The 20,004-nt window shown below is 35.0% G+C and overlaps 4 protein-coding genes, 1 non-coding gene and 1 pseudogene across 5 annotated transcripts; all 6 read right to left on the reverse strand.

The window, feature by feature from the left end:
• Positions 1-451: 451 nt before the first annotated feature.
• Positions 452-2,750, reverse strand: LOC143596609 (desmethyl-deoxy-podophyllotoxin synthase-like). The gene is made up of 2 exons (XM_077075341.1): positions 1,872-2,750; positions 452-1,165 (listed from the first exon to the last, which is right to left on the reverse strand). Exons 1-2 carry the CDS (start codon positions 2,748-2,750, stop codon positions 545-547), a joined length of 1,500 nt encoding a protein of 499 aa, XP_076931456.1. The 3' UTR covers positions 452-544.
• A 481-nt stretch (positions 2,751-3,231) lies between these two features.
• Positions 3,232-4,173, reverse strand: LOC143596610 (serine acetyltransferase 1, chloroplastic pseudogene; annotated as a pseudogene).
• A 6,383-nt stretch (positions 4,174-10,556) lies between these two features.
• On the reverse strand, positions 10,557-10,629 carry TRNAF-GAA (transfer RNA phenylalanine (anticodon GAA)). Its single transcript has one exon. It is a non-coding gene; the product is annotated as a tRNA-Phe (tRNA).
• An 803-nt stretch (positions 10,630-11,432) lies between these two features.
• On the reverse strand, positions 11,433-13,534 carry LOC143596611 (DNA-dependent metalloprotease WSS1-like). Its single transcript, XM_077075342.1, has 4 exons — positions 13,369-13,534; positions 13,091-13,286; positions 11,855-12,466; positions 11,433-11,773 (listed from the first exon to the last, which is right to left on the reverse strand). The coding sequence occupies exons 1-4, from the start codon at positions 13,527-13,529 to the stop codon at positions 11,582-11,584; spliced, it is 1,161 nt and encodes a 386-aa protein (XP_076931457.1). The 5' UTR covers positions 13,530-13,534; the 3' UTR covers positions 11,433-11,581.
• A 2,797-nt stretch (positions 13,535-16,331) lies between these two features.
• On the reverse strand, positions 16,332-18,760 carry LOC143596612 (zinc transporter 11-like). Its single transcript, XM_077075343.1, has 2 exons — positions 18,209-18,760; positions 16,332-16,903 (listed from the first exon to the last, which is right to left on the reverse strand). The coding sequence occupies exons 1-2, from the start codon at positions 18,663-18,665 to the stop codon at positions 16,368-16,370; spliced, it is 993 nt and encodes a 330-aa protein (XP_076931458.1). The 5' UTR covers positions 18,666-18,760; the 3' UTR covers positions 16,332-16,367.
• A 485-nt stretch (positions 18,761-19,245) lies between these two features.
• LOC143596613 (uncharacterized) lies at positions 19,246-19,722 on the reverse strand. Its single transcript, XM_077075344.1, has one exon. It carries the CDS (start codon positions 19,720-19,722, stop codon positions 19,246-19,248), a length of 477 nt encoding a protein of 158 aa, XP_076931459.1.
• Positions 19,723-20,004: the final 282 nt, after the last annotated feature.

The following is a 20,004-nucleotide window of genomic DNA, read 5'->3' on the forward strand; positions in this document are numbered from 1 at the left end:
TAGTTAATTAAGTAGTGGGTTCGTTATGTATCTTGGCTATATAAGCCACTAGTTTTATGTGTTAGGATTATGAATGAAAATATTATGATTTGATAGATCAAAGTCTTTCTCAAAAATCTGATTTCTAATCTGGTTTCCGTCTATTTTCTTTGGCCAACAATTTATTGTTGGAACCATAACACGTACACGCACCAGTTACAAGCCCATCAGCTTACGCATTGCCATTTTTGTCCATCTATCGTTAATACTGTAACTCATAGTCTCACTCTCATATGCACAAACAAAGAACTATATTAGCGACTAACCAATTAATTATAAGAGAAAAACAAAAGCATAAACCATTTGTTAACAAATACTGAATTGAAACATACATATATTTCAACAAAATAATTTGTTAAAAAATCATTATGGTTGAAACAAACCATCACATGTTAAATACTTTGACAAATCACAACTTTAACCAACAAAAGCAAATCCACACATCACCTCTTTCAACATATTAAACTAAACTTAATCACCTTACACTAATTACACAACTTCACTCTTAAGCAGGAGGATGAACAACAATTGGCACAAGTTTGAGCACACTTTTCCTCTTAACAGTTACAACGAAAGACTCACTCATATCAAGATCTTCATTCTTCATGCTTTCATCTGCTAACTTCCAATCAAAATGATAAAGCAAAGAGGCAAGTGGCAGCTCAAGATTAGCCAATCCAAATGATATACCAGGACATATTCTCCTACCAGCCCCAAATGGTATATACTCAAAATGAAGTCCTCTATAATCTATAGCACTATTAGCAAATCTTTCTGGATCAAATACTTCAGGGTTTTTCCAATGTTTTGGGTCTCTACCTATGGCCCACACATTCACAACCACTTTGGTTTTTGTTGGGATATCATATCCATTGATTTCACATGTCTCTCTATTTTCCATTGGTAACATTAATGGTGCAGGAGGGTGTAATCTTAAGGTTTCTTTGATGACTAGTTTTAAGAAGTTTAATGATTGGATGTCGGTTTCGTTGACGGATGACTTTTGGCTGAAAACACGTCTGACCTCGGTTTGGGCCTTGTTCATTATGGTTGGGTTCTTTAGGAGCTCTGACATTGCCCATTCGATGACTGTTGATGATGTGTCACTACCAGCAGATATTACATCCTGTGAAAATAATAATCATGGTTTTAGAAGAGGTGGAAACTTGGGAAACATAAAGATTAGAGGTGTCCAGACGGGTCAACCACCAAATTTTATCCATTTTTAAAACATTTTTAACATGTAACTAACAAGGTAGCTATGATTACAAAAACGTATCATCTAGTAAATAATTTAAATCTATGAATAACAATCTTTGGTTACAAAAGAGTATATTATTAGATAAGTGATTTAAATCTATGAATAATAATCATTTAGGAGGTTGTATGCACTAAAAATACATTTAAATATGTTATTACACAAACAAACATTATTACTAAATAAAAAAGCTTAAATATGTGAAAAATAATAATAATTTAACACGTTGTATGCATTAAGAATACATTTTGAACAACTTTCAGGTTTAGCCCATTCGACCCGTTCCCTTTTATAGATAAGTTTTCTAATGTGACCTATTTGAGATAAAATATAAACCAGATCGACCCTTCAAAGATGCTATGATATTGTCTATTTGTCCATGGTCAATATCAAGATTATGATTAAACTTTCTTCTAAATAATTATTATAACTGAAATAATCTATGAATAAAAGTGATTTAGGAGGTTGTATCCATATACGTGTTAAAAAATCCGTTTTGGGCGACTGTTTGACATAAATGATAACCTAAATAAACCGAAACTGTCACCTCAGATAAAGATAAAGATTTACTAACCAAGATGATTGCTTTGATATTATCGATAGTCAACGGAACTTCAAGATTGCCACATTCCTGGACTTTCAAAAGAACATCTACAAGCAAATTTCCATCTTCATCTGTTTTGTGTTCTTGAATGATGTCATCAAACATATTATCAAGTTTCTGATGAATCTTTTCAAGTTTGGGCCTAAGCCCACTAAAAAAGGGGACAACTTTAGAAGAAGGATAAAGATCAGTGAGTGCAAATCCACCAGATAAACCGATGGCCTCATCAATGAGTGATATCAGTGCTTCTTGATGCTTCAGCTTCTTCCCAAAAACTGATCTTGTTGTAATCCCATATGTTAATGCATAAATAAGTTCACTTAGGTTAATAACCGACCCCGATTGTTTGAAGATTGTGTGAATAAGATTAGAAACCTCTTCTTCTCTTATCGGTCGAAGTGATTGCACGTGTTTTGAACTTAAAAGCTCGGTATTGCAAATTCTTCTAAGTTGTCTCCAGTAATCTCCATACGGTGAAAACATGATATTTGTGGATTTATAAGCTATTATGTATGCAGCAAGAAGAAACGGGCGGTTAGCAAAGTTTAGATCATGAGTTTTCATAACCTCTTTTGCAGTTTCTGCTGTCGAGCCGATGATGGTTGAATTCTCTCCGAGTTGTAGGTGCATCAACGGTCCGTATTTCTTTGCTAACTTCCCTAAAGTGTGATGTGGAAGTGGGCCCACAACATCGAGAATGTTTCCTATTATAGGCAGCTTTCTTGGCCCGGGAGGTAGATTGGGAGTCAAACGATTTGAATGATTCTTGGATCCATTCAAGAATTTGATTATTAGTAATATGAGGATGAATGTGAAAATGATTTGAAACAAGGGGAAATTGAACTCCATAGATGATGTTATTCATCAAACCATGAAAAAACCATCTTCATTATATGTTATGTATAATGAAGATAAGAGAAGTGGACAAATTTGTTTGAAAAGTGAGTGATTAACACAATGTCTATTGCCCAAAAAGAACAAAAAATGCAGGCTTTAGATGCGTTTACGCGTGTCAATATCAGCACTAGAAACCAAGACTGAAACTATGGTGAATGATGGTATATGGATATTGTAACAAACTGTTACTGCCAGTTTCATGTATGTCAATTGACCTAGCAAATATTACAAGGGCATAAGATAAGAAGATTAAATAATGAAAATGCAACAACAGCCTCCCAAAAAATAATATATAATTCTATAATAAGCATCTCAACTAGCAAAAAGAGGTGCCTTTGATAACCAATATGATTAACTTTTAAGCATTCAACTTTCCAATTAAATATCACAAGACTTAAAAGCATATAGTATAAAACTCAAACTTGACCACAAATCTTCTTTTATTCATCATATTCTGCATCAAATCAGCTGATATAATGAATGTTCACATAGGTATACTGTATGCATTCAACCTCCAAACAAACAATCCAATTATTCAAATAACATAATCAGACCACTCATTAATATGCAAAGTATGATCCATAGTAAGACCCGGAATCTTATCAAGCCTAATCGGATTCTCCTTCCCGCCAATCAACTTAGCCGGGTTCCCAACCGCAGTCGTCCTAGGCGGCACGTCCCTCAACACCACCTACCCCGCCCCTATCTTCGCCCCCTCCCCAATCCTCACATTCCCCAAAACACACGTCCCCGCCCCAATCAAAACCCCATCCTCAATCTTCGGATGACGGTCACCACTCATCTTCCCGGTCCCACCCAACGTCACATTATGCAAAATCGACACATTGTTCCCAACGTCACATTAGAAAACACTGGACGTAACTTATACAAGCAGGGTCTCTTTCTTTTACTGCTTTCAAGTCGTATTTAACATCTGTGAGAATTTCTTGATCCTGTGTGAGCACGTCCATGATAAGCTCGTATAGGGAAGCACTAGGTAAAGACGAGTCACCGAGTTTACCCGATAAATGACCCGCTAAGGCGCTTTCAATAATATTATGAGACAAGATTGCGGTGTAATAATAATTTGATAATATGGGTTCGTGATTAACGTCGGATAGAGCTTCGTGTCTCATCGTCAGCTATAGATCATCGTCATCTTGATCGTATTCATGTATTGGTTGATTGATTATGGGAGTGTTTGAAATGGGTTTGTGGGAAAATGGATCCGGGTAATCGAGTCGGAATAATTTGGGGTTGTCTTCGAGGGTTTGTGTTTTGGTATTGTGGATGCAGACAACGATGTTTTTTGGTGGGAAAGGAATGGGGGAGTGGTGATGGTTTAAGGAAGTGGAGAGACATGGTACGAGGTTGATATGGGAGATTAAGGTTGGGTTTTTGGGGAAGATGTTGTTGTGCATTGGAGAGAAGAGAAGATTATCGTCGGTGGTTAGCAGCGGCGGCTGGGAAACGGATGGATGTGTGCAGCAGAGAGTACCACGACATCCATGATTTGATTATTCTATGACCTAGCTTTTATTCTTTCAAATTAGGAATTTGTGGATTTGTTGGTGTTAATGCGAAAACAAAAACAAAAATCTTTTTGTCACATGGGATTTCAATCGCGACAAATCTTTTTTAATCCTTCATTAAACTCTTTCATTAAACCACTATATAGAGGACATTTGAAAAAAAAAAAAAAAAACAAATAATTAAGGTATGGTGTTAAATAATAAAAGGTGAATAGCATGAGTTAATGTGAAAGAATGAAAAAAAATAAAATTGTTTGGTTATCAAATAAAACAAAATATACCATTATGCCACCTGTAGTGGGCGTCATGTATGGGCGATTTTAGACGAGAACACTGTCTCTCTCAATTTTAAGGGTGATAGGGGGGGGGGGGGGGTTATTGTCGCCGTGAGTTTGGGAGAAATAATAATATAATAATAAAAGTGACCGTTGAACGGTCACTTATGTTAAAAAAATATTAAATAAAAATTAAAACGAGGAGGAGAACGAAGACGAAGACGAAGACGAAGATAACGAATAAATTAGTATTTTTATATGTATTTTTTATTTTATTTTTTGGTGTGTTTTTTATTTTGATTATAATTTATTTTTCTTTTATTTAGTTTATTTAATAAATTTTAATAACTTAAATGGTTTTTGTTTGTTTAGTTTAATTACAAAAATAAAATAATAATAAATGGTGACATTGCACTGGAGGGGCTACAATACCATTACATCTCAAAAACAAATTTCTATCCTTTGCTGACTGGGCGTCACGTGTCGTAATTCACCCAATTTGTAGCCCCCCACTACACATAGTATTATAGAAGGAATTGCATTAAATCAAAACTACTCCCCATCCCATCCCACCCCACCCCACCCCACCCCTACGCTTTATCATTTCATCTCAATCCTCTTTCACAATACTCAACTACCACCTGACCACCACATCAATCGCCCGATCGACATTGCCACCACCAATGCTACAACAACCACCACCGTTGTCGCCGACACAACCGCCACCACCACCGCTTGACCATCGTCGTCACCACCAACATCCATGGCCACCACCACCGATGTCACCATCACTACCACCATCACCTGACCACCATCATCGTTGTCGCCGTGGCCACCACCACATTATCACCGTTGTCGCCACCATAACACAACCTCCGCCACCACCACTGTCGCTACTTAACCACCACCACCGTCCCCGCTGCAACCACCATCACCCCCCTCCACCGTCACAATCTCCATTTTTTGTTCCAGTAATTTTCTTTATATTTTGAGATAGGAGTGTATTTAGCATTCCTATTTCATTAATGTGTTTTTTACTAGAAAACAACATAAAGTAATAATTCATTTTCATAGGTTAACTAAACTAGACAAATGAATAAGTTTTCAAAATAGCTTTATATATAGACCTTCAAATACACCAACAAACCGTAAGGATAATCCCATTAGACACCTTCTTCATTTGAGTACTAAGGCTGCTAGACTCATGGATCTTAAGGAGATCACGAACCGAGAAAGCAAAAAATAGGAAGCACGTGACACCAACTACTTGTGAATTGCCAAATTAGTGTGGCAAATGGCACACCATTAGAAGAGGTTCTTCTCCTTCATTGTAAAACTTACAAACTATAGGGTCCACATTAACATTTCTTTAGTGAGACCCTTGAGAATTGGGATCCTATACATTTCGATTTTCTTTGCAAAGATGTTAGGTTTTGATCGGAACCAGCTATTCCAATTCACAAAAATGAAGGAGATCGGATTAGACACCTTGAATAAAACATTGTTAATTGAATCTATTGACAAAACAATTATCTAATATTTCTAACTTATTTAATATATTTTTTTGCCTTCTTTAGTTGGTGTAAAGGAATTTTCTTCTCTTTTTTAATAGAGACGGAAGAAATAACTTTAACTATCTGTTCCTGGGTTTACGTAAGAAGAGAAGAGAAGAGAAGAGAAAGGCTTTATTTCATTTCATTCCCCTTCCCTTTCTTATTTCTCTCCTCTTTTCTTATTTTTCTTTTATTTCTCCCTAACTTTAGATGTAATTTAGGCCTAAACTCTTCTTCCTTTCTCCTCTTCTTTTCACTTCAAACCTTTTCCTTGTGAAAGTTTCTGCATTTTTATGAGAGCAAACATCTTATACTACTAGACCAGAGGTCACTACGTGTAAAATAACTTGTAGTTACCGTCTTCCCAAATTTTCGTTCTAATTCTGACGACTTACACTAAATTATATTTGCTGATTACTTTTTTGAAATTATAAAAATGATGAAAGATGTCTTATAGGTTAATATAAAACACCAATAATATAAAATGTCTATCATATTTGACATTTTAGAAAAGACGTATGAAAATCGTGAAAATGCATGTATCACATGTAATATTATTGAATGTTTAAAAAACAATTTTTGAACTTAGTATAGTCGTTTGTATGACCTAGCTTTATCCTTATGTCAGTTTCAACCTTCAAACAGGAATTTGTGACTTTGTTCGTTGACGTGGGAAAACAAGGATTTTTAGTTTCATTATTATTATTTATTTATTTGAATAGTTTGATTGCTATAATTTTATTTATTTGTTATCAATATTAATCTTAATCCACGGTAATAAATTATTTAGTTTTTTTTAACGACAAATTATCGTACTCCAATATAAACCTTACTATACGTGAAATTATTTAGTTTTTTTAACGACAAACTATCATACTCCTAAATACTTCTATAAGCCTTACCATACATGTAGTTTACAGAGAAGCCCCATCACTAAAAATAGAAGAAAGACACCCTAACGGTTACCACCATCCCATGTCTTTTAGGGACAATATATATTTAGTTGATGTAAAAACCTTGTACGTAAGGTATTTTTGTATCATCCTTCTGTATGCTCATTCTAATTTCGATGAGTTAATGTTCAAACATACTTGTATATTACTTTTGTCTAGGCATGTATACGAATCAACCGTACGTGAACCGTTTGATGGGAACTGTCTATTCGTTTGATAAACTAACGAACATAAACAATTTTCTTTTTATCAGTTTAGTTAAATGAATGAAAATGAGGATGTGACTTTTTGTTTATAAAGCACTCGTTTACGTTCATATATGTTCATTTATATACATACTAGGCTAAGAGACTACATCTTAATGGTTACCTCTTAACCATTCAGACTTAAGATTGCATCATAACCATTCAGAGGTTATTAATCAATAAGAGATAGTCACTTAATGGTCATTAAGAGACTACCAAACAGTTCCTATAAAGCTAAAGTAAATTATGATGATGCTACAATGTGTTGATGTATCTACTATTATAATAAACAAAAATGTTGGTTGAACCACAAACCACTTAGTTGGCCTAATAGTTTGCCAAGTGGCACTTTCATGCATTAACCTATAATTTCTAATTAAATTTATTAATTTAAAACTAAAATTTAATTAAGATTTAAAACATTCCTTATATAGCCTTATCATTATCCCATCCATTCATTATCTAGCCTTATCGTGGATTACAACTAAGGGAGTTTGATTCATATTATAAAGTTATGTTCATCGCACCACCCCTTTTATTGATTATGATTGCCCAAATGACTTATTTACTCTTCTCACAAATCTGAAGTATATTGACTCTTGGTTTATATTTTGTTCCAAGTTGCTTGCAATAGACCCCATTTGTCAATGGCAATTATGGATGTTACCATGATAAAATCATGATCAGAAACATTAGCGAGTTGGGTAGAAAACAATTGATTAGATTATTCTAGGTTATTTTGACCAAAAAAACCTTATTTTCAAGATAAAAAACATAAGCGGTTTGGGTAGAAGGTCAAAGTGACTAATTTCGCATGGACCAGTTGGAACCAGAACACTCCTTGTCCAGTATTTTGATTAGCAATATGAGTGTCACATATGAATACAAAAGCCGTATTATTTTGAAATCGAGTTGAAATGAATTTAGCCAATCTTTATTTCCTTTTTTTCTCTCTCTCTCTCTCTTTCGATCTATTTTGACTGATTATGAATGTACAAATCGAACTAAATGAATGAAACAAGTGTTGGGTATTAAATAATAGTTGGTTTGGTTATTTTTCGTTATGAATTGCATGTAATAGTAGAAGCAATAATTAGGCATCAGATGACATCATCGATGGTTAGGAAAACTAACAATTAGTTCAAATAAAAAAAATAGTATATGATTTGTATATGCTTTGTTGTTAACAACGTATGGCTTGTTAATGTTTCAGTAAAATTGTAGCAATTTATTTGTATATATAAAACTTGCAACTTATTTGTAATTTTAGTGATTTATGAACTTTTCATTTTTCATTATCATATGTAATACGTAAGTTTAATCATATAACGACTATATCTTAACCATTCAGACTTAAGGTTACCTCTTAACTATTTAGAGGTTATAAACCTTTAATATGTAGTCTCTTAATGACCATTAAGACTAAAAATATCATCAACTAAAATTTCGTTTATTTTTATTATTTTTTTACCTCCAATATATCAATGCTCACATTAACTCTTAATTTGCTTCACTCGGTTAAGTTCTTTCATCTATGTTTAATTATGTTTGTTCGCAATTATATCTCGTTATGATCAATAATCATCGGTTTATACTATTAATGAACGCATATAAAAGAACTCAAGTACGCACATTTTCTTAAGGAATGAACATAAAGACACTTATTTTCTTAGGAAGTCAGCACAAACACGAACAAGAAACTATAATTATATTAAAAAAACAAAGAATGCACTCGTTCATCGGTTCATTTACAAGGCTACTATTTTAAATACGGTATTTATAGTTAAAAAATAAAATTATATTAAAAGAACTAAAAAGAAAATGATATACTTAAAAAATCCCAACAGTTATTTTTTTGATAAACTATTGACTATACCGGATACTAGTGGGTTTAGCTAGGTAATGAGAAGTATAACTCTAATGCATATCCGACGAGTAATTACATGATAATACATAATGAGTAATGGCTCGAGTATGAGATATGGTTTTACAATCATGTTAAAACTGAGATTACCAATACCCATATCATTACGATCACTATCCAATAGGTAACCTTTAACATGCAAAAGTGACAAACACTACATATGGTTATGAGTGAACGTGTTATCCTCATTCATTTCATTTAGGGTTAGTTGAGTGTCAAGTGGTTTCAAATTATTCCTTGGCAAATCTTCCACCAAACAATCAGAAAATCATATTGCAAATGGATGGCCCTCCACAGGCATTCAAGGTTTCTGAATATGCTTATCATGTGAAGTACTTAGTGTGTGAACATTATGCATCTTGAAAATTTTAGTTAACCGGAGTTTGATTGCTAGATGTGCTTGTAATCATAGTTTATCTTCTTTAGTATAATCATCATGATCGATCACACGTAAATGTAATTTAAGAAATGCAACCACATGGTTCTCCACACTCTTTTAATGACTATATAGTGTAACCAGTATTGCAAAAATCTCGACTAGGTGCCGATTAATTGCCAGTCCTTACTTCACTGATTAATTTTGGCTAATCTGTTAATTGTCAAATCCCCAAAATCAAGATTAATCGGACTTAACTGGTTTTTTCTAATGAGGTTCTGGCCAAAATCAACAGTTTCTGGCGAGATTCCGCCTAAAATTAGCGATTTTCGACGAGATTCCAGTCAAAATGTGTTTGCGTATGTATAAAACTGAAAATTACATATAAAAATGTGTGCGTGTATATATATATATAAATGATAATTATACATTAAAGTCTGATCCGATTAATCGCTAGTCTTCACCCTACTGAGCAATTAGCGACTAGTGATTTTTCCAACACTGAATCTAACTCACTACCAAATTTGGAACTCATATCTTCTCTATATTTCTTGTTGAAGAATGATACTGGTATTGGTTGTTGCATGGCTTAGCGCCTTAGCAAGTAAACCACCATGAAGAAATAGTTTTTGTTTTGCTTTAGTATGATTAAGATTAAATATTACACTTGCTATTGAAAAAGTAAAATATCAACTATCATCTAAAAGTAAAATAAATCTAATCGCAACATCTTTTAATTAAATTGAATATATGAAATTAAGAATAAAAGAAAAAAGTTGTAGGGGATTTGACATGATAGAAATAACAATGCACAAATTTAATTCGTTAATATGTTAATAGTTAGAATATGTTACATAGAAATTAAAAAGGAACGGTTGATAAATGAAATAAAAAAGAATTTGCGGTGAACGTGGATCGAACACGTGACCTTCAGATCTTCAGTCTGACGCTCTCCCAACTGAGCTATCCCCGCAATCTTGTTTATCTTCAGTACAAAATATTATTCTACGGTAAATAATCTGTCACACACTAAGAAACTAACACACACCTTGTTCATGGATTTCAATGGTTTTAAGTTTTAACATTTTGGTTGCTGCTGTATGCCGATATTCAACATTCCATTTCAAGAGTTCTAGAAGTGATGACGCATAAAAGAATGTGATGGTTCCTACCCACAAAGGACGGTGGCAGCTACCTTTCATATAAAAACAATATAGTGTCATTTATACCCAAAAATCCCTATCGTCCTCCATAAGATATTGGTTAAGATCCCAGATCGCCCCCTCATGAAAACAAAATTATGGGTACGCCACTAGTTCTAAGCAGGAATGCAAGCAATGGTCCATAACAGATCTGAACCATGTTTATGTTTATGGATCAGAAGAAAGAACCTAGTTGGAACTTAGAAAAGATCCATTCTTTCTATTCCATAGTTGTTTGTCAATTTTCATGAATATGTTTGGAAGACAATAACATGGTGAAAAACATCATCAAGTATGAACTTCATGACGGTATTTGTAACGGTAAACTTCCCTAATAAGATAAGCGAACAAAGTAAGATACGTGCTTGCAGACTGCAGCTAAGAACCTATTATTCAGACAAACATGCACCTTGTACAGAATCAATAGCAATAATCAATTTAATACCTAGCTGTGTTAAACAGGCGCATCAAGAGACTAAATATGGCGTTTAAATTCTTAATACCAATCACTGGAAATGATTAAAAACCTCATTTCCTTAAAATGTTGTGTTTCAAAAAATTAGAGATGAAAAATTCACATCAATCAGAAGCAGGTTGATACACTAGAAGTGAAATTCAAAATATGAAACACCAAAACGACTCCTATCCGTTGTAACAACCATCTTATCGAATCCAAACCAGAAAGAGTGATCTTTAAAGCAATTCTTCAAGTTCATGTCGTTCTTAAGTACCCACATTTGGCGATGGTGTTGCTATTGGTTGCCCATATGAATATCTCCACTGCGCACATGCTCCACATTTCTCCAACTTCACACAGTTTTCAAGTGTACAATATTTACATGACCAAACCTTATACTTCTCTTCCGCTTCTTTCGGTTTGTGGGTCCCACATAGCTCACATATTGGCGCTAATACCTGCCATAATTAAATCATCTTAAAAAAACATATATACAAGATTCTTGCATGATTATTTAAACAAGTTTACTCCATACTCACCGGATTCAACAGTGTGCACATCACGCACTCCCACCTGTTTGACTCAGTGTCACATCCCGTTTTCTGATCACTTGAGGATCCACTAGTTGACACGCCACTCGTTAAATCAATAAAACTTCCCGTTTGACGACATTTTTTATTAGCTTGTGTGCCACTAGCAGCTGCTGAGGTAGATACAGATTGATCATCTGTCAAGTCAACAAAATGAGACTCTTGATGAATTCTTTTCTGAGATTTTGCATGTGTAGCTGAAGGTTTCAATATTTGGACCGTATTATTATTATCTTGTGGGCCACCATGATTGCGATTTTCTTCTTCATCTACTATCTCCTCTAACCCACACCATAAGTCATCTTGATATCTTCTTTCTGCAGCCATTGCTGCTGCTTGTGCAGGAGTTAACGCAGACATTATAGACTTATCACCACCGAGTCGGTTAGGTCCAGGTGGCATCAGAGACCCCTGGCGGGTCCGGTTTTCTGCAGCAGCAAGTGCCGTCTTCCGGAGAGACGAAAGAGGTGGTTGACGAGAATTACCACCTAAGCGCTTACCTGGCATATCAAACCCGTCACCCGACCCAGAAATCCCTTCACTAATCAACTCCTCACATTCCTATGAAACCAAATTCAGAATCAACTGATCACCAAAAGATCCTAACTTTAGTTAAAACTAACATCTAAGAGGAATTAAAACATCATTAAAGGTTAAACTAAGAATGTGCATCAAACCAAAATAAGCAACATAACCGAACTGAAATAATCGAACCCAACCGAAACCAACGTTTTAGTTTCATTTTATCATTTTTTTTTCAAAAACCTAAATTTCGTTTCGGTTTTGTTCTGCATGTGCCAAAAGCTGAAAAAACAGAACAGAACATGTAAAGACGAAAAACTCAACTTTTGCTATTAAAATTACAGATCACCACTTTTAAACTTTAAAAGTTAAGTAATTTATAAATATATTAATAAACGGTGTAGCACTTTAAATTTAGTCCTAAACATGTAACAATCAGTTAATCATTAACTAACAAAACAATTTACGCTCAACTTTCTGACCGAAAATCATTATTTTGGCAATCCAAAGGACAAAACCAAAAACACCGAAACCAAACCAACCCCACTGCGAAAACCAAAACTCGGTTTTTTGTTTGTTACGAAACCAAAACCAACTAGTACACATCTATACCTTAAACTGTTAAAACCGGAAACTAATTACATAAAACAAGTAGACATATACCTTTCTGAGATCATCCCAAAGCTTGTAGAAACTAACATTATGAGGACCAATAGCATTATGGCACAACTCATGTAACATGGTATCAAGCACTTCATGGAACGGGTAAAAATCCCAATCAGTATTTGGTCTTCTAAGCCTCAGCTTCACATGAAGCCCATGTCCCACATTCAAACCCAGAAGCCGTGGGTTCTTCGGACTTCAAAAAGAAAAAAATCATAATTAAGGTTTCAACTTTAAAACATTAAAAACTAGGGTTACATTATTATTATTATTATTACCACATTTCGGATAAAACTTTGACTCTCCATTTGTGTTTTCGCATGATGGGTTGGACCTGTTTGGCGATCTTTTCTAGGAATTTGCGAGCTTCGTCTCCGCCGACTTTCTTTTTTAAGGTTCTGATTTCCCACACTTTGTGAAGGTCGCCAACGTTGCTCATGCTGATTTCAAACAAACCCTAAATCCCAAATCCTTGGTTTGTATGTAAATGTAATGCAATTTAATGAATTGAGTTGAATCGGGTCGGGTGGAGTTGGGGATTCAAATAAATTTGGCGGGATTTTGAAAATCGTCTTCACCCACAATTCAGAAACCAATCCCCAATAGTGTGATTATTATTATTACTCCCAATTGGGACTCATTGTCTACCCGTTTAAAGAAGAAATATAATTAAAAGAGTATGTTACTGATATAGCCCCTGAAGTATTGGTCAGCATATAATTTCAGTCAATAACTTTGTTGTTCACTTGTTTGTTGTAATGTATGATATTTTGAAGAATTTCATACTACTACGTGTTAAAATAGAGCACATAGAGTAGGAGTCCATCGAGTGGTGGGGAAAAACGGGGCCGGCTATTATTAAAAATCGAAGAAGAAGGGAGTGTCTAGGGAAAATGGATCCGGGAGAACCGAAACACAATCTCCTGATTTTGAGAAAAAATAGAGACTGAAGCGACTTCATGTGCTCTAATGAAGGTATATTTCGTTATATCAAATTGTTCATACGGAATTATGTTATTTACGACTCTTACTATGTTAGTGATTTTAGTGTAATTAGGGATTAATTTGTTGATCAAGGTAATTGTAATATGAATATAAATTTAGTCGGGTGCGGGGTGCACACTTATTTGATCTTATTATAATTGGAACCTAGGGGCGAAGCCCCTTAGTCATGAGGATTCCAAGGGGGCGGGGGTCCGGGGGCAGCGCCCCTGGTTGCAGGGTCCAAGAGGCGGCAGCCCCTGGCAGGGTCCAAGGGGCAGCGCCCCTGGTTGGGGTCGAGCTTGTTTCGGACATATGTTTCTTTATTAAAAACGTATTAGAAAATTAATTAGGTAATTAGTTTTGTTACAACATTTAATAAAAAACATGAGCGTATTTGCAGTTATGATAACTGTAAAACAGTTATCATTATCTCTGAAAACCCTATTATAACGTGATCATCAATATACGAAGTTTTTTCTGGTTCATCAAACATATACAAATCCATACTTGATTCTTTCTCATAATTCTGAGTTTCATCCGGTCAAAATATTTGAGAACCACAAATAATTTTGATCTGATAGTATTTACACGACTCTCGGATATCCAAAATAATCGTTTGCAAAAATTCTCCAACATACTATGCTTTATTAAATGTACTCTCTTTTCTTGTCACGTTCATTTCACATGTTATATGATTGTATACAAATGGGTATACAAACATATGAATCTGTTATCAAATGAGTGTATAGTTCTTGAATACCTCTTAATATACATGTCACTCACTTATTTAATATTATTGATTAATCGTTGTTATTAGTATTATTATTATTGTTATTATTAACTCTCATATTCGTATTTAATTTCTCTTTTTCCTTATAAGCATTTTTTTACCTTATTCTTTTATTCTTTTGTTATTTTAACTGTATACTAGTTATCTTTTATACCAACAAAACTTTGACACAGTAAGTTAATAGAATATTTGTACACTTTTATTCTTTGTATAAACGGTGGTTTCGAGATTATTAATTGTTTTAGAATCATCTGCCAAAACTAGATATATAAAAGGTTTTACACGCTCAAGCGAAAATTTATAATCTGATTTATATGTTTGACCATCCTTTACTCCATGTGAGTCACTAACAGCAACCATGGATTCAGATTTAATACATAATACCTCATCATCAAGCGCGTGAGGATTTTCATCGTCAATTTCAGTGACAATATTGTTAGGCATTTCATCAAACACCTTGTGAGCAGTAGTAACAAACGGAATCTAAACAGAGTGAATCAAACATGGCTCGACAGAAGTAGGCTGGAATTGAGTAATCATTGTAGCGGTGAAATCATTCCAGGTGATGAAATATGAACTCTGATGCCAACCACTGAACCACCAGAAAAGTTCGTCATCGAATAATTGAATCACATAAGAAAACCGTTTGTCATCATAGATAGCATAAATTAGAAAAAAACCGTTTAACCAGTGAGATCCATAGTTCGGGATTAGATCCAGCGAAGCTTGGTAGTTGTGGATGTTCCTGCAGGAGTTCTTCCAAAGCCATCTTTGCTAAGGTTCAATAAAAACACCAATGAAATCAACCCTTTATGAACTGAACAATTAACACCTTACATCTAGGGAACAAAGGATAGAACTAAGGAGATGAGGATTCAGAGAAGAACTTGAGATGGGAAAATTAGATTAGAATCTAGATGAGAGAAGAACACTAATTTGCTTAAAACATTATTTTCATAATCCGATCCTTCAATCTCTCCGGCATATCTCTTGTTGGGCCATCTAAACTGGGCTGGCTGGTTGATCATGTCCAGACTCATAACAGTTAATTTGCATGTAATTCTGTAATTCCAAAGAAAAGCCATCTCCCTCCTATCTGAAAAGGCCTTTCATTCATTTTTTAACTTATAAAACCACAAAATATTAACCTTAAAGCCAACAGTTGTAACATTTTGCGTAAAGATTTTTCCAAGAGCTCTTAACACATATTTATATAATAAATTATATACCTATTAGTGGCGGACCTTTACAAACAATCATCCGTGTTTCATATTAAAAAAAACACCTTTTAGTGGCTTTGTACTTTTGATTGCCGGCTTATTGTTCTTTTAACCTTGTTATAAACAAAAACAACCAATACTTTCTTTATAGATCTCGTCAAAACTATGTTTCTTTACAATACACCTGTAATCTTAAACTAATTACTTATACACCCACCATGTCCAAAAGACCAAAACAATAAAAAAACACTTAAAATCAAAAAAACAAAAAACAATAACCAAATCAGGTATCCCAGATCATTACAACAGCAATGACACCAAGCCCCAACGTCACAGCCAACAACTTATAATGAGGAGCATCTACAACCCCCGGCTTTTGCGCCTGATAACCTCGTAACAAATGATTAATCGACACGTATATAAACACCCCACAAGCGATCCCCATTGATATTGCAAATATCCAGTCAGCAACCCGACCTTGTGTCGTGGCATCGATTATTATTCCAATTGCAACTCCAATGGGACTTGAAATCCCGAATGCAAAGGCGTATGATACGCATGATAAGAACGGGCGGTCTGGAATCATTCTTAGAAGAGCGATTCCCATTGCGATTGCGGCAAAGATCTTGTGGAGAGATATGGTCCATAGGGCTTTCCATGCATCGGCTTTGGAATCTGCGATTCCAATTGCGATTCCTTCAAACACGGAATGGAAACATAATGCTACTATAAGTAGAATGCTATCTCCGAGTGATGAAGCTGATGTTATTCCGATCTTTGGATGGGTGTGTTCATCGTCTTTTCGGTTCCTGTTTTCCCCTGTTATCAACAACCAACGTTTTATTATATGTTGTTTGTATACATGAAATGAACAGAATGTTCAATGAATTGCTTGATACAAAAGTTTGTTTATGTTTGTAGTTAGTTCTGTTACATTGTTACTAAAATAGGTTAAGTCAATTACAATTTAGTGTAGTTATTTTAGTTTGTTAGCCCAATCTAAGATTGATGTTCCATTTACTTGATGTTAGCTCAACTCTATATGTTTGTGCTCTTTTCTCAACTATGGTGAAAAAAAAATCATATTATACGGGTGAAAATTTTTATTAATTAATAATATAGGTTTACAAATTTGTTATTTTTATATTTTGGTTTACAAATTTGTTATTTTTATATTTGTAATAAAAGGAAAACGTGCAAAACTTATTTACCGGCTAAAAACACATAAGCAGAAAAAGTAGATGATACTAATAAAAGTAAATAATTAAGAAAAATAAACGGGTAACAAACTTATTCTTTTAAATAAAGAAAAGGAACCGAAAAAGTAAACTTATTTACTCCGTATATAATACATGTGTTCATTTATGTTCGTTCGTCAACCCTGATACTTATTAGTGTATACCAATAACGAATAAACATAAACCTGCAAGATATTTTAAAGGGATAAACATCAACAAGAAAACCCTATATTTAATAGTTGTTTCTTGAAAATCAATAATTATTGCTTAGAAAGCAAGATATGTTACCAACTAACCAACTAAAATTGGTCAGTAAAACAGAAACAAAAATTCTTAAACTAAAATATCTCAATATTCTAATCAATATCAATTAACTAATTCAATCACCAAAAATTGACTTGGGATGAGAGGATTAGGCATGATTTGATAGACCTAAACCTCTCTGAGGACATGATTGAGGATAGGAATTCGTGGAGAAGTAGAATTAAAGTTAAGGATTTTTAGAGAGAATTGAATACCTTAGGGCTTAGACTTAACTTATTTAGGTCACATACCATAATGGTATTTCCCTTACATATTTTATTATTATTATTATTAGCTTTTATATTGAGGTTAAACTGTGACCTTATTATTAATATTATTATAATTAGTAGTAGTTTTTTATATAACTGTTAAACTTTGATTTCCTTTTTTTTGCTTCATACACATGTTCTTAGAGCCGAGGGTCTCTCTGGAAGCCACCTCTTTATTTCTTTGGATAGAGGTACGGTGTGCATACATCCCACCCTCCCCAGACCCTACCTATAGCTCTGCTGTCGGTGGGATTTTACTGGGTATGATTGATTGATTGAATCACCAAAAAATAATTGAAAAAAAAAAAAAAAACCTTGATCTTCAACATCATCAGAATTAGTGTTGTGTTTCCCATACACATACGAAATAACACCATCAGCAAGCATAGTTAGCAAATAGCCACCACAAGCCAACATAAACGCAAAAGGGTATTCCACACTAGTCAAATCCTCAAAAGTCTCATTAGCATCACTTAAAAAATGCATCATGGCCGTACCAAGAAACACACCACCGGCAAACTGTGTACCAAGAACCAAAAACCCATCATTCCATTTCAGGAAATAAGGTGACACGCCACCAACAAACGTTGCAAAGAATATTATTATTAAGCACCATATCTTTACTAGGATTAAAGATTTTGACCGGAGGTCGGGTTTTTCACCGCCGGTGGATGAGTCACCGTCGTCGTCGTCGTCGTCGGCGCCGCCGTGAGCGGAGGCGGAGAGAACGAGTATGAGGAGGAGAGAGAGGAAGAACAGGTGGCGGAACATGTTTGGGTTTGTTTTGAGGAAAACGATGAAGCAAACGAGGATTATGTAATAATTTTTTTTTTGGGGAGATATTGTAGTGCCGGACGATGAGGGTAGTATTGGAAATGGGAATGTGTAGTACAAGTACAAATATGAAATATGTACATTACATGTTTGTGTAGTAGATGTAGATCTGGTTGTGGTTGTCTTACGTTACTTGAAGCAGGCCAATGTTTGTTTTTTTTTTTTTTTGAAAGGCAAACAAATATATTAAAAAATCAGAGCAACTGTCTAGTAAGAGACTAGACTAAGAAATACAAACATGACCTATCAAACAAAAACAACCATCCATAACCAAGTGCAGATCAAAAACTAAAATTCTTCCAATTCTCCCAACCCAAATGAGCCAATCTTGCTCTACTCTTCACCCAAAGATAACCCAAAACTTGTATGTCCTCTACCAATATATCTAACCGAACTTGACTCCCTCCATGCACCCGCGCGTTACGGGCCTTCCACAACCTCCAAACCGTAACCAATACAACAGCATGGAGAGCTTTTGCCTTCTTCTTTGGAAATATAGAGAATTTATGCATCTCAACTATATCCCGGAACCCGAACGCAAAGAACACCGGAAGCTTGCACCATTGAGTGATGACTTGCCAAAGTCTTGCGCAAGTCTACAGGAGACAAAAAGATGTTCAGCGGTTTCCTCGACTTCACCGCAGAAAGGACAAAAGTTAGATGTAACCGCCAAATTTCTGGCCGCTAAAGATACAAAAGTTGGCAGCCTCTCCAACTCTGCACGCCACGCTACTACATTAACCTTTCTTGGAACCCAATTGTTCCACGCGAACGAGTAGTCGAGGGCCGAACCACCAGCCGCCGCCAAGCTATTCTTTAAACTTTTAAACGAAAACGCCTCATCTACATCAACAGACCATGTCAATATATCTTCTCCCGGATTCAAGACAACTGAATGGCAAAGAACTAACAACTGTCTGAGTTCCTCCACTTCTGCAATTGACCCCGGCGCTCTGGACCAACCCCAAGTACTGCATATCACCCCATCTACCATCACCAACCGATCCGCCACCAAGCACAACTTCAATCCCTCGATAGAAAAAAGGAGTGGAAAACAAATAAACAGAGGTTCTCTACCAATCTAATAATCTAACCAAAACAACGTATCAACCCCGCTCCTAACATTATGTTTTATCGCCCGCCATAAATCCACACCTGATTCTATTAATTTTTGTGAAATACCAACTATATGTTTCCATGGACCCGTAAACGAGACTGAAGTCGGGATAGATTTCCATGACCTGGAAGAATGGTGGAGAGACCAAATAACCTTCCG

Source organism: Bidens hawaiensis, unplaced genomic scaffold, assembly GCF_021521415.1.
Source record: "Bidens hawaiensis isolate Kalapana, Puna unplaced genomic scaffold, B.hawaiensis_p1.1 tig00046759_1, whole genome shotgun sequence".
Lineage (NCBI taxonomy): Eukaryota > Viridiplantae > Streptophyta > Magnoliopsida > Asterales > Asteraceae > Bidens > Bidens hawaiensis.

Bases quoted from the DNA above. Each gene is read 5' to 3' on its own strand.
- LOC143596612 (XM_077075343.1), bottom strand. From the start codon at position 18,665: ATGTTCCGCCACCTGTTCTTCCTCTCTCTCCTCCTCATACTCGTTCTC. The intron at 16,904-18,208 runs GTTTTTTTTTTT...TGTTGATAACAG, and splicing joins TGATGATGTTGAAGATCAAG to GGGAAAACAGGAACCGAAAA.
- LOC143596609 (XM_077075341.1), bottom strand. From the start codon at position 2,750: ATGGAGTTCAATTTCCCCTTGTTTCAAATCATTTTCACATTCATCCTC. The intron at 1,166-1,871 runs GTTAGTAAATCT...TTATTTTCACAG, and splicing joins ATATCAAAGCAATCATCTTG to GATGTAATATCTGCTGGTAG.
- LOC143596613 (XM_077075344.1), bottom strand. From the start codon at position 19,722: ATGGTAGATGGGGTGATATGCAGTACTTGGGGTTGGTCCAGAGCGCCG.
- LOC143596611 (XM_077075342.1), bottom strand. From the start codon at position 13,529: ATGAGCAACGTTGGCGACCTTCACAAAGTGTGGGAAATCAGAACCTTA. The intron at 13,287-13,368 runs GTAATAATAATA...TTCTTTTTGAAG, and splicing joins AAAGTTTTATCCGAAATGTG to TCCGAAGAACCCACGGCTTC. The intron at 11,774-11,854 runs GTGAGTATGGAG...TAATTATGGCAG, and splicing joins TGTGCACACTGTTGAATCCG to GTATTAGCGCCAATATGTGA.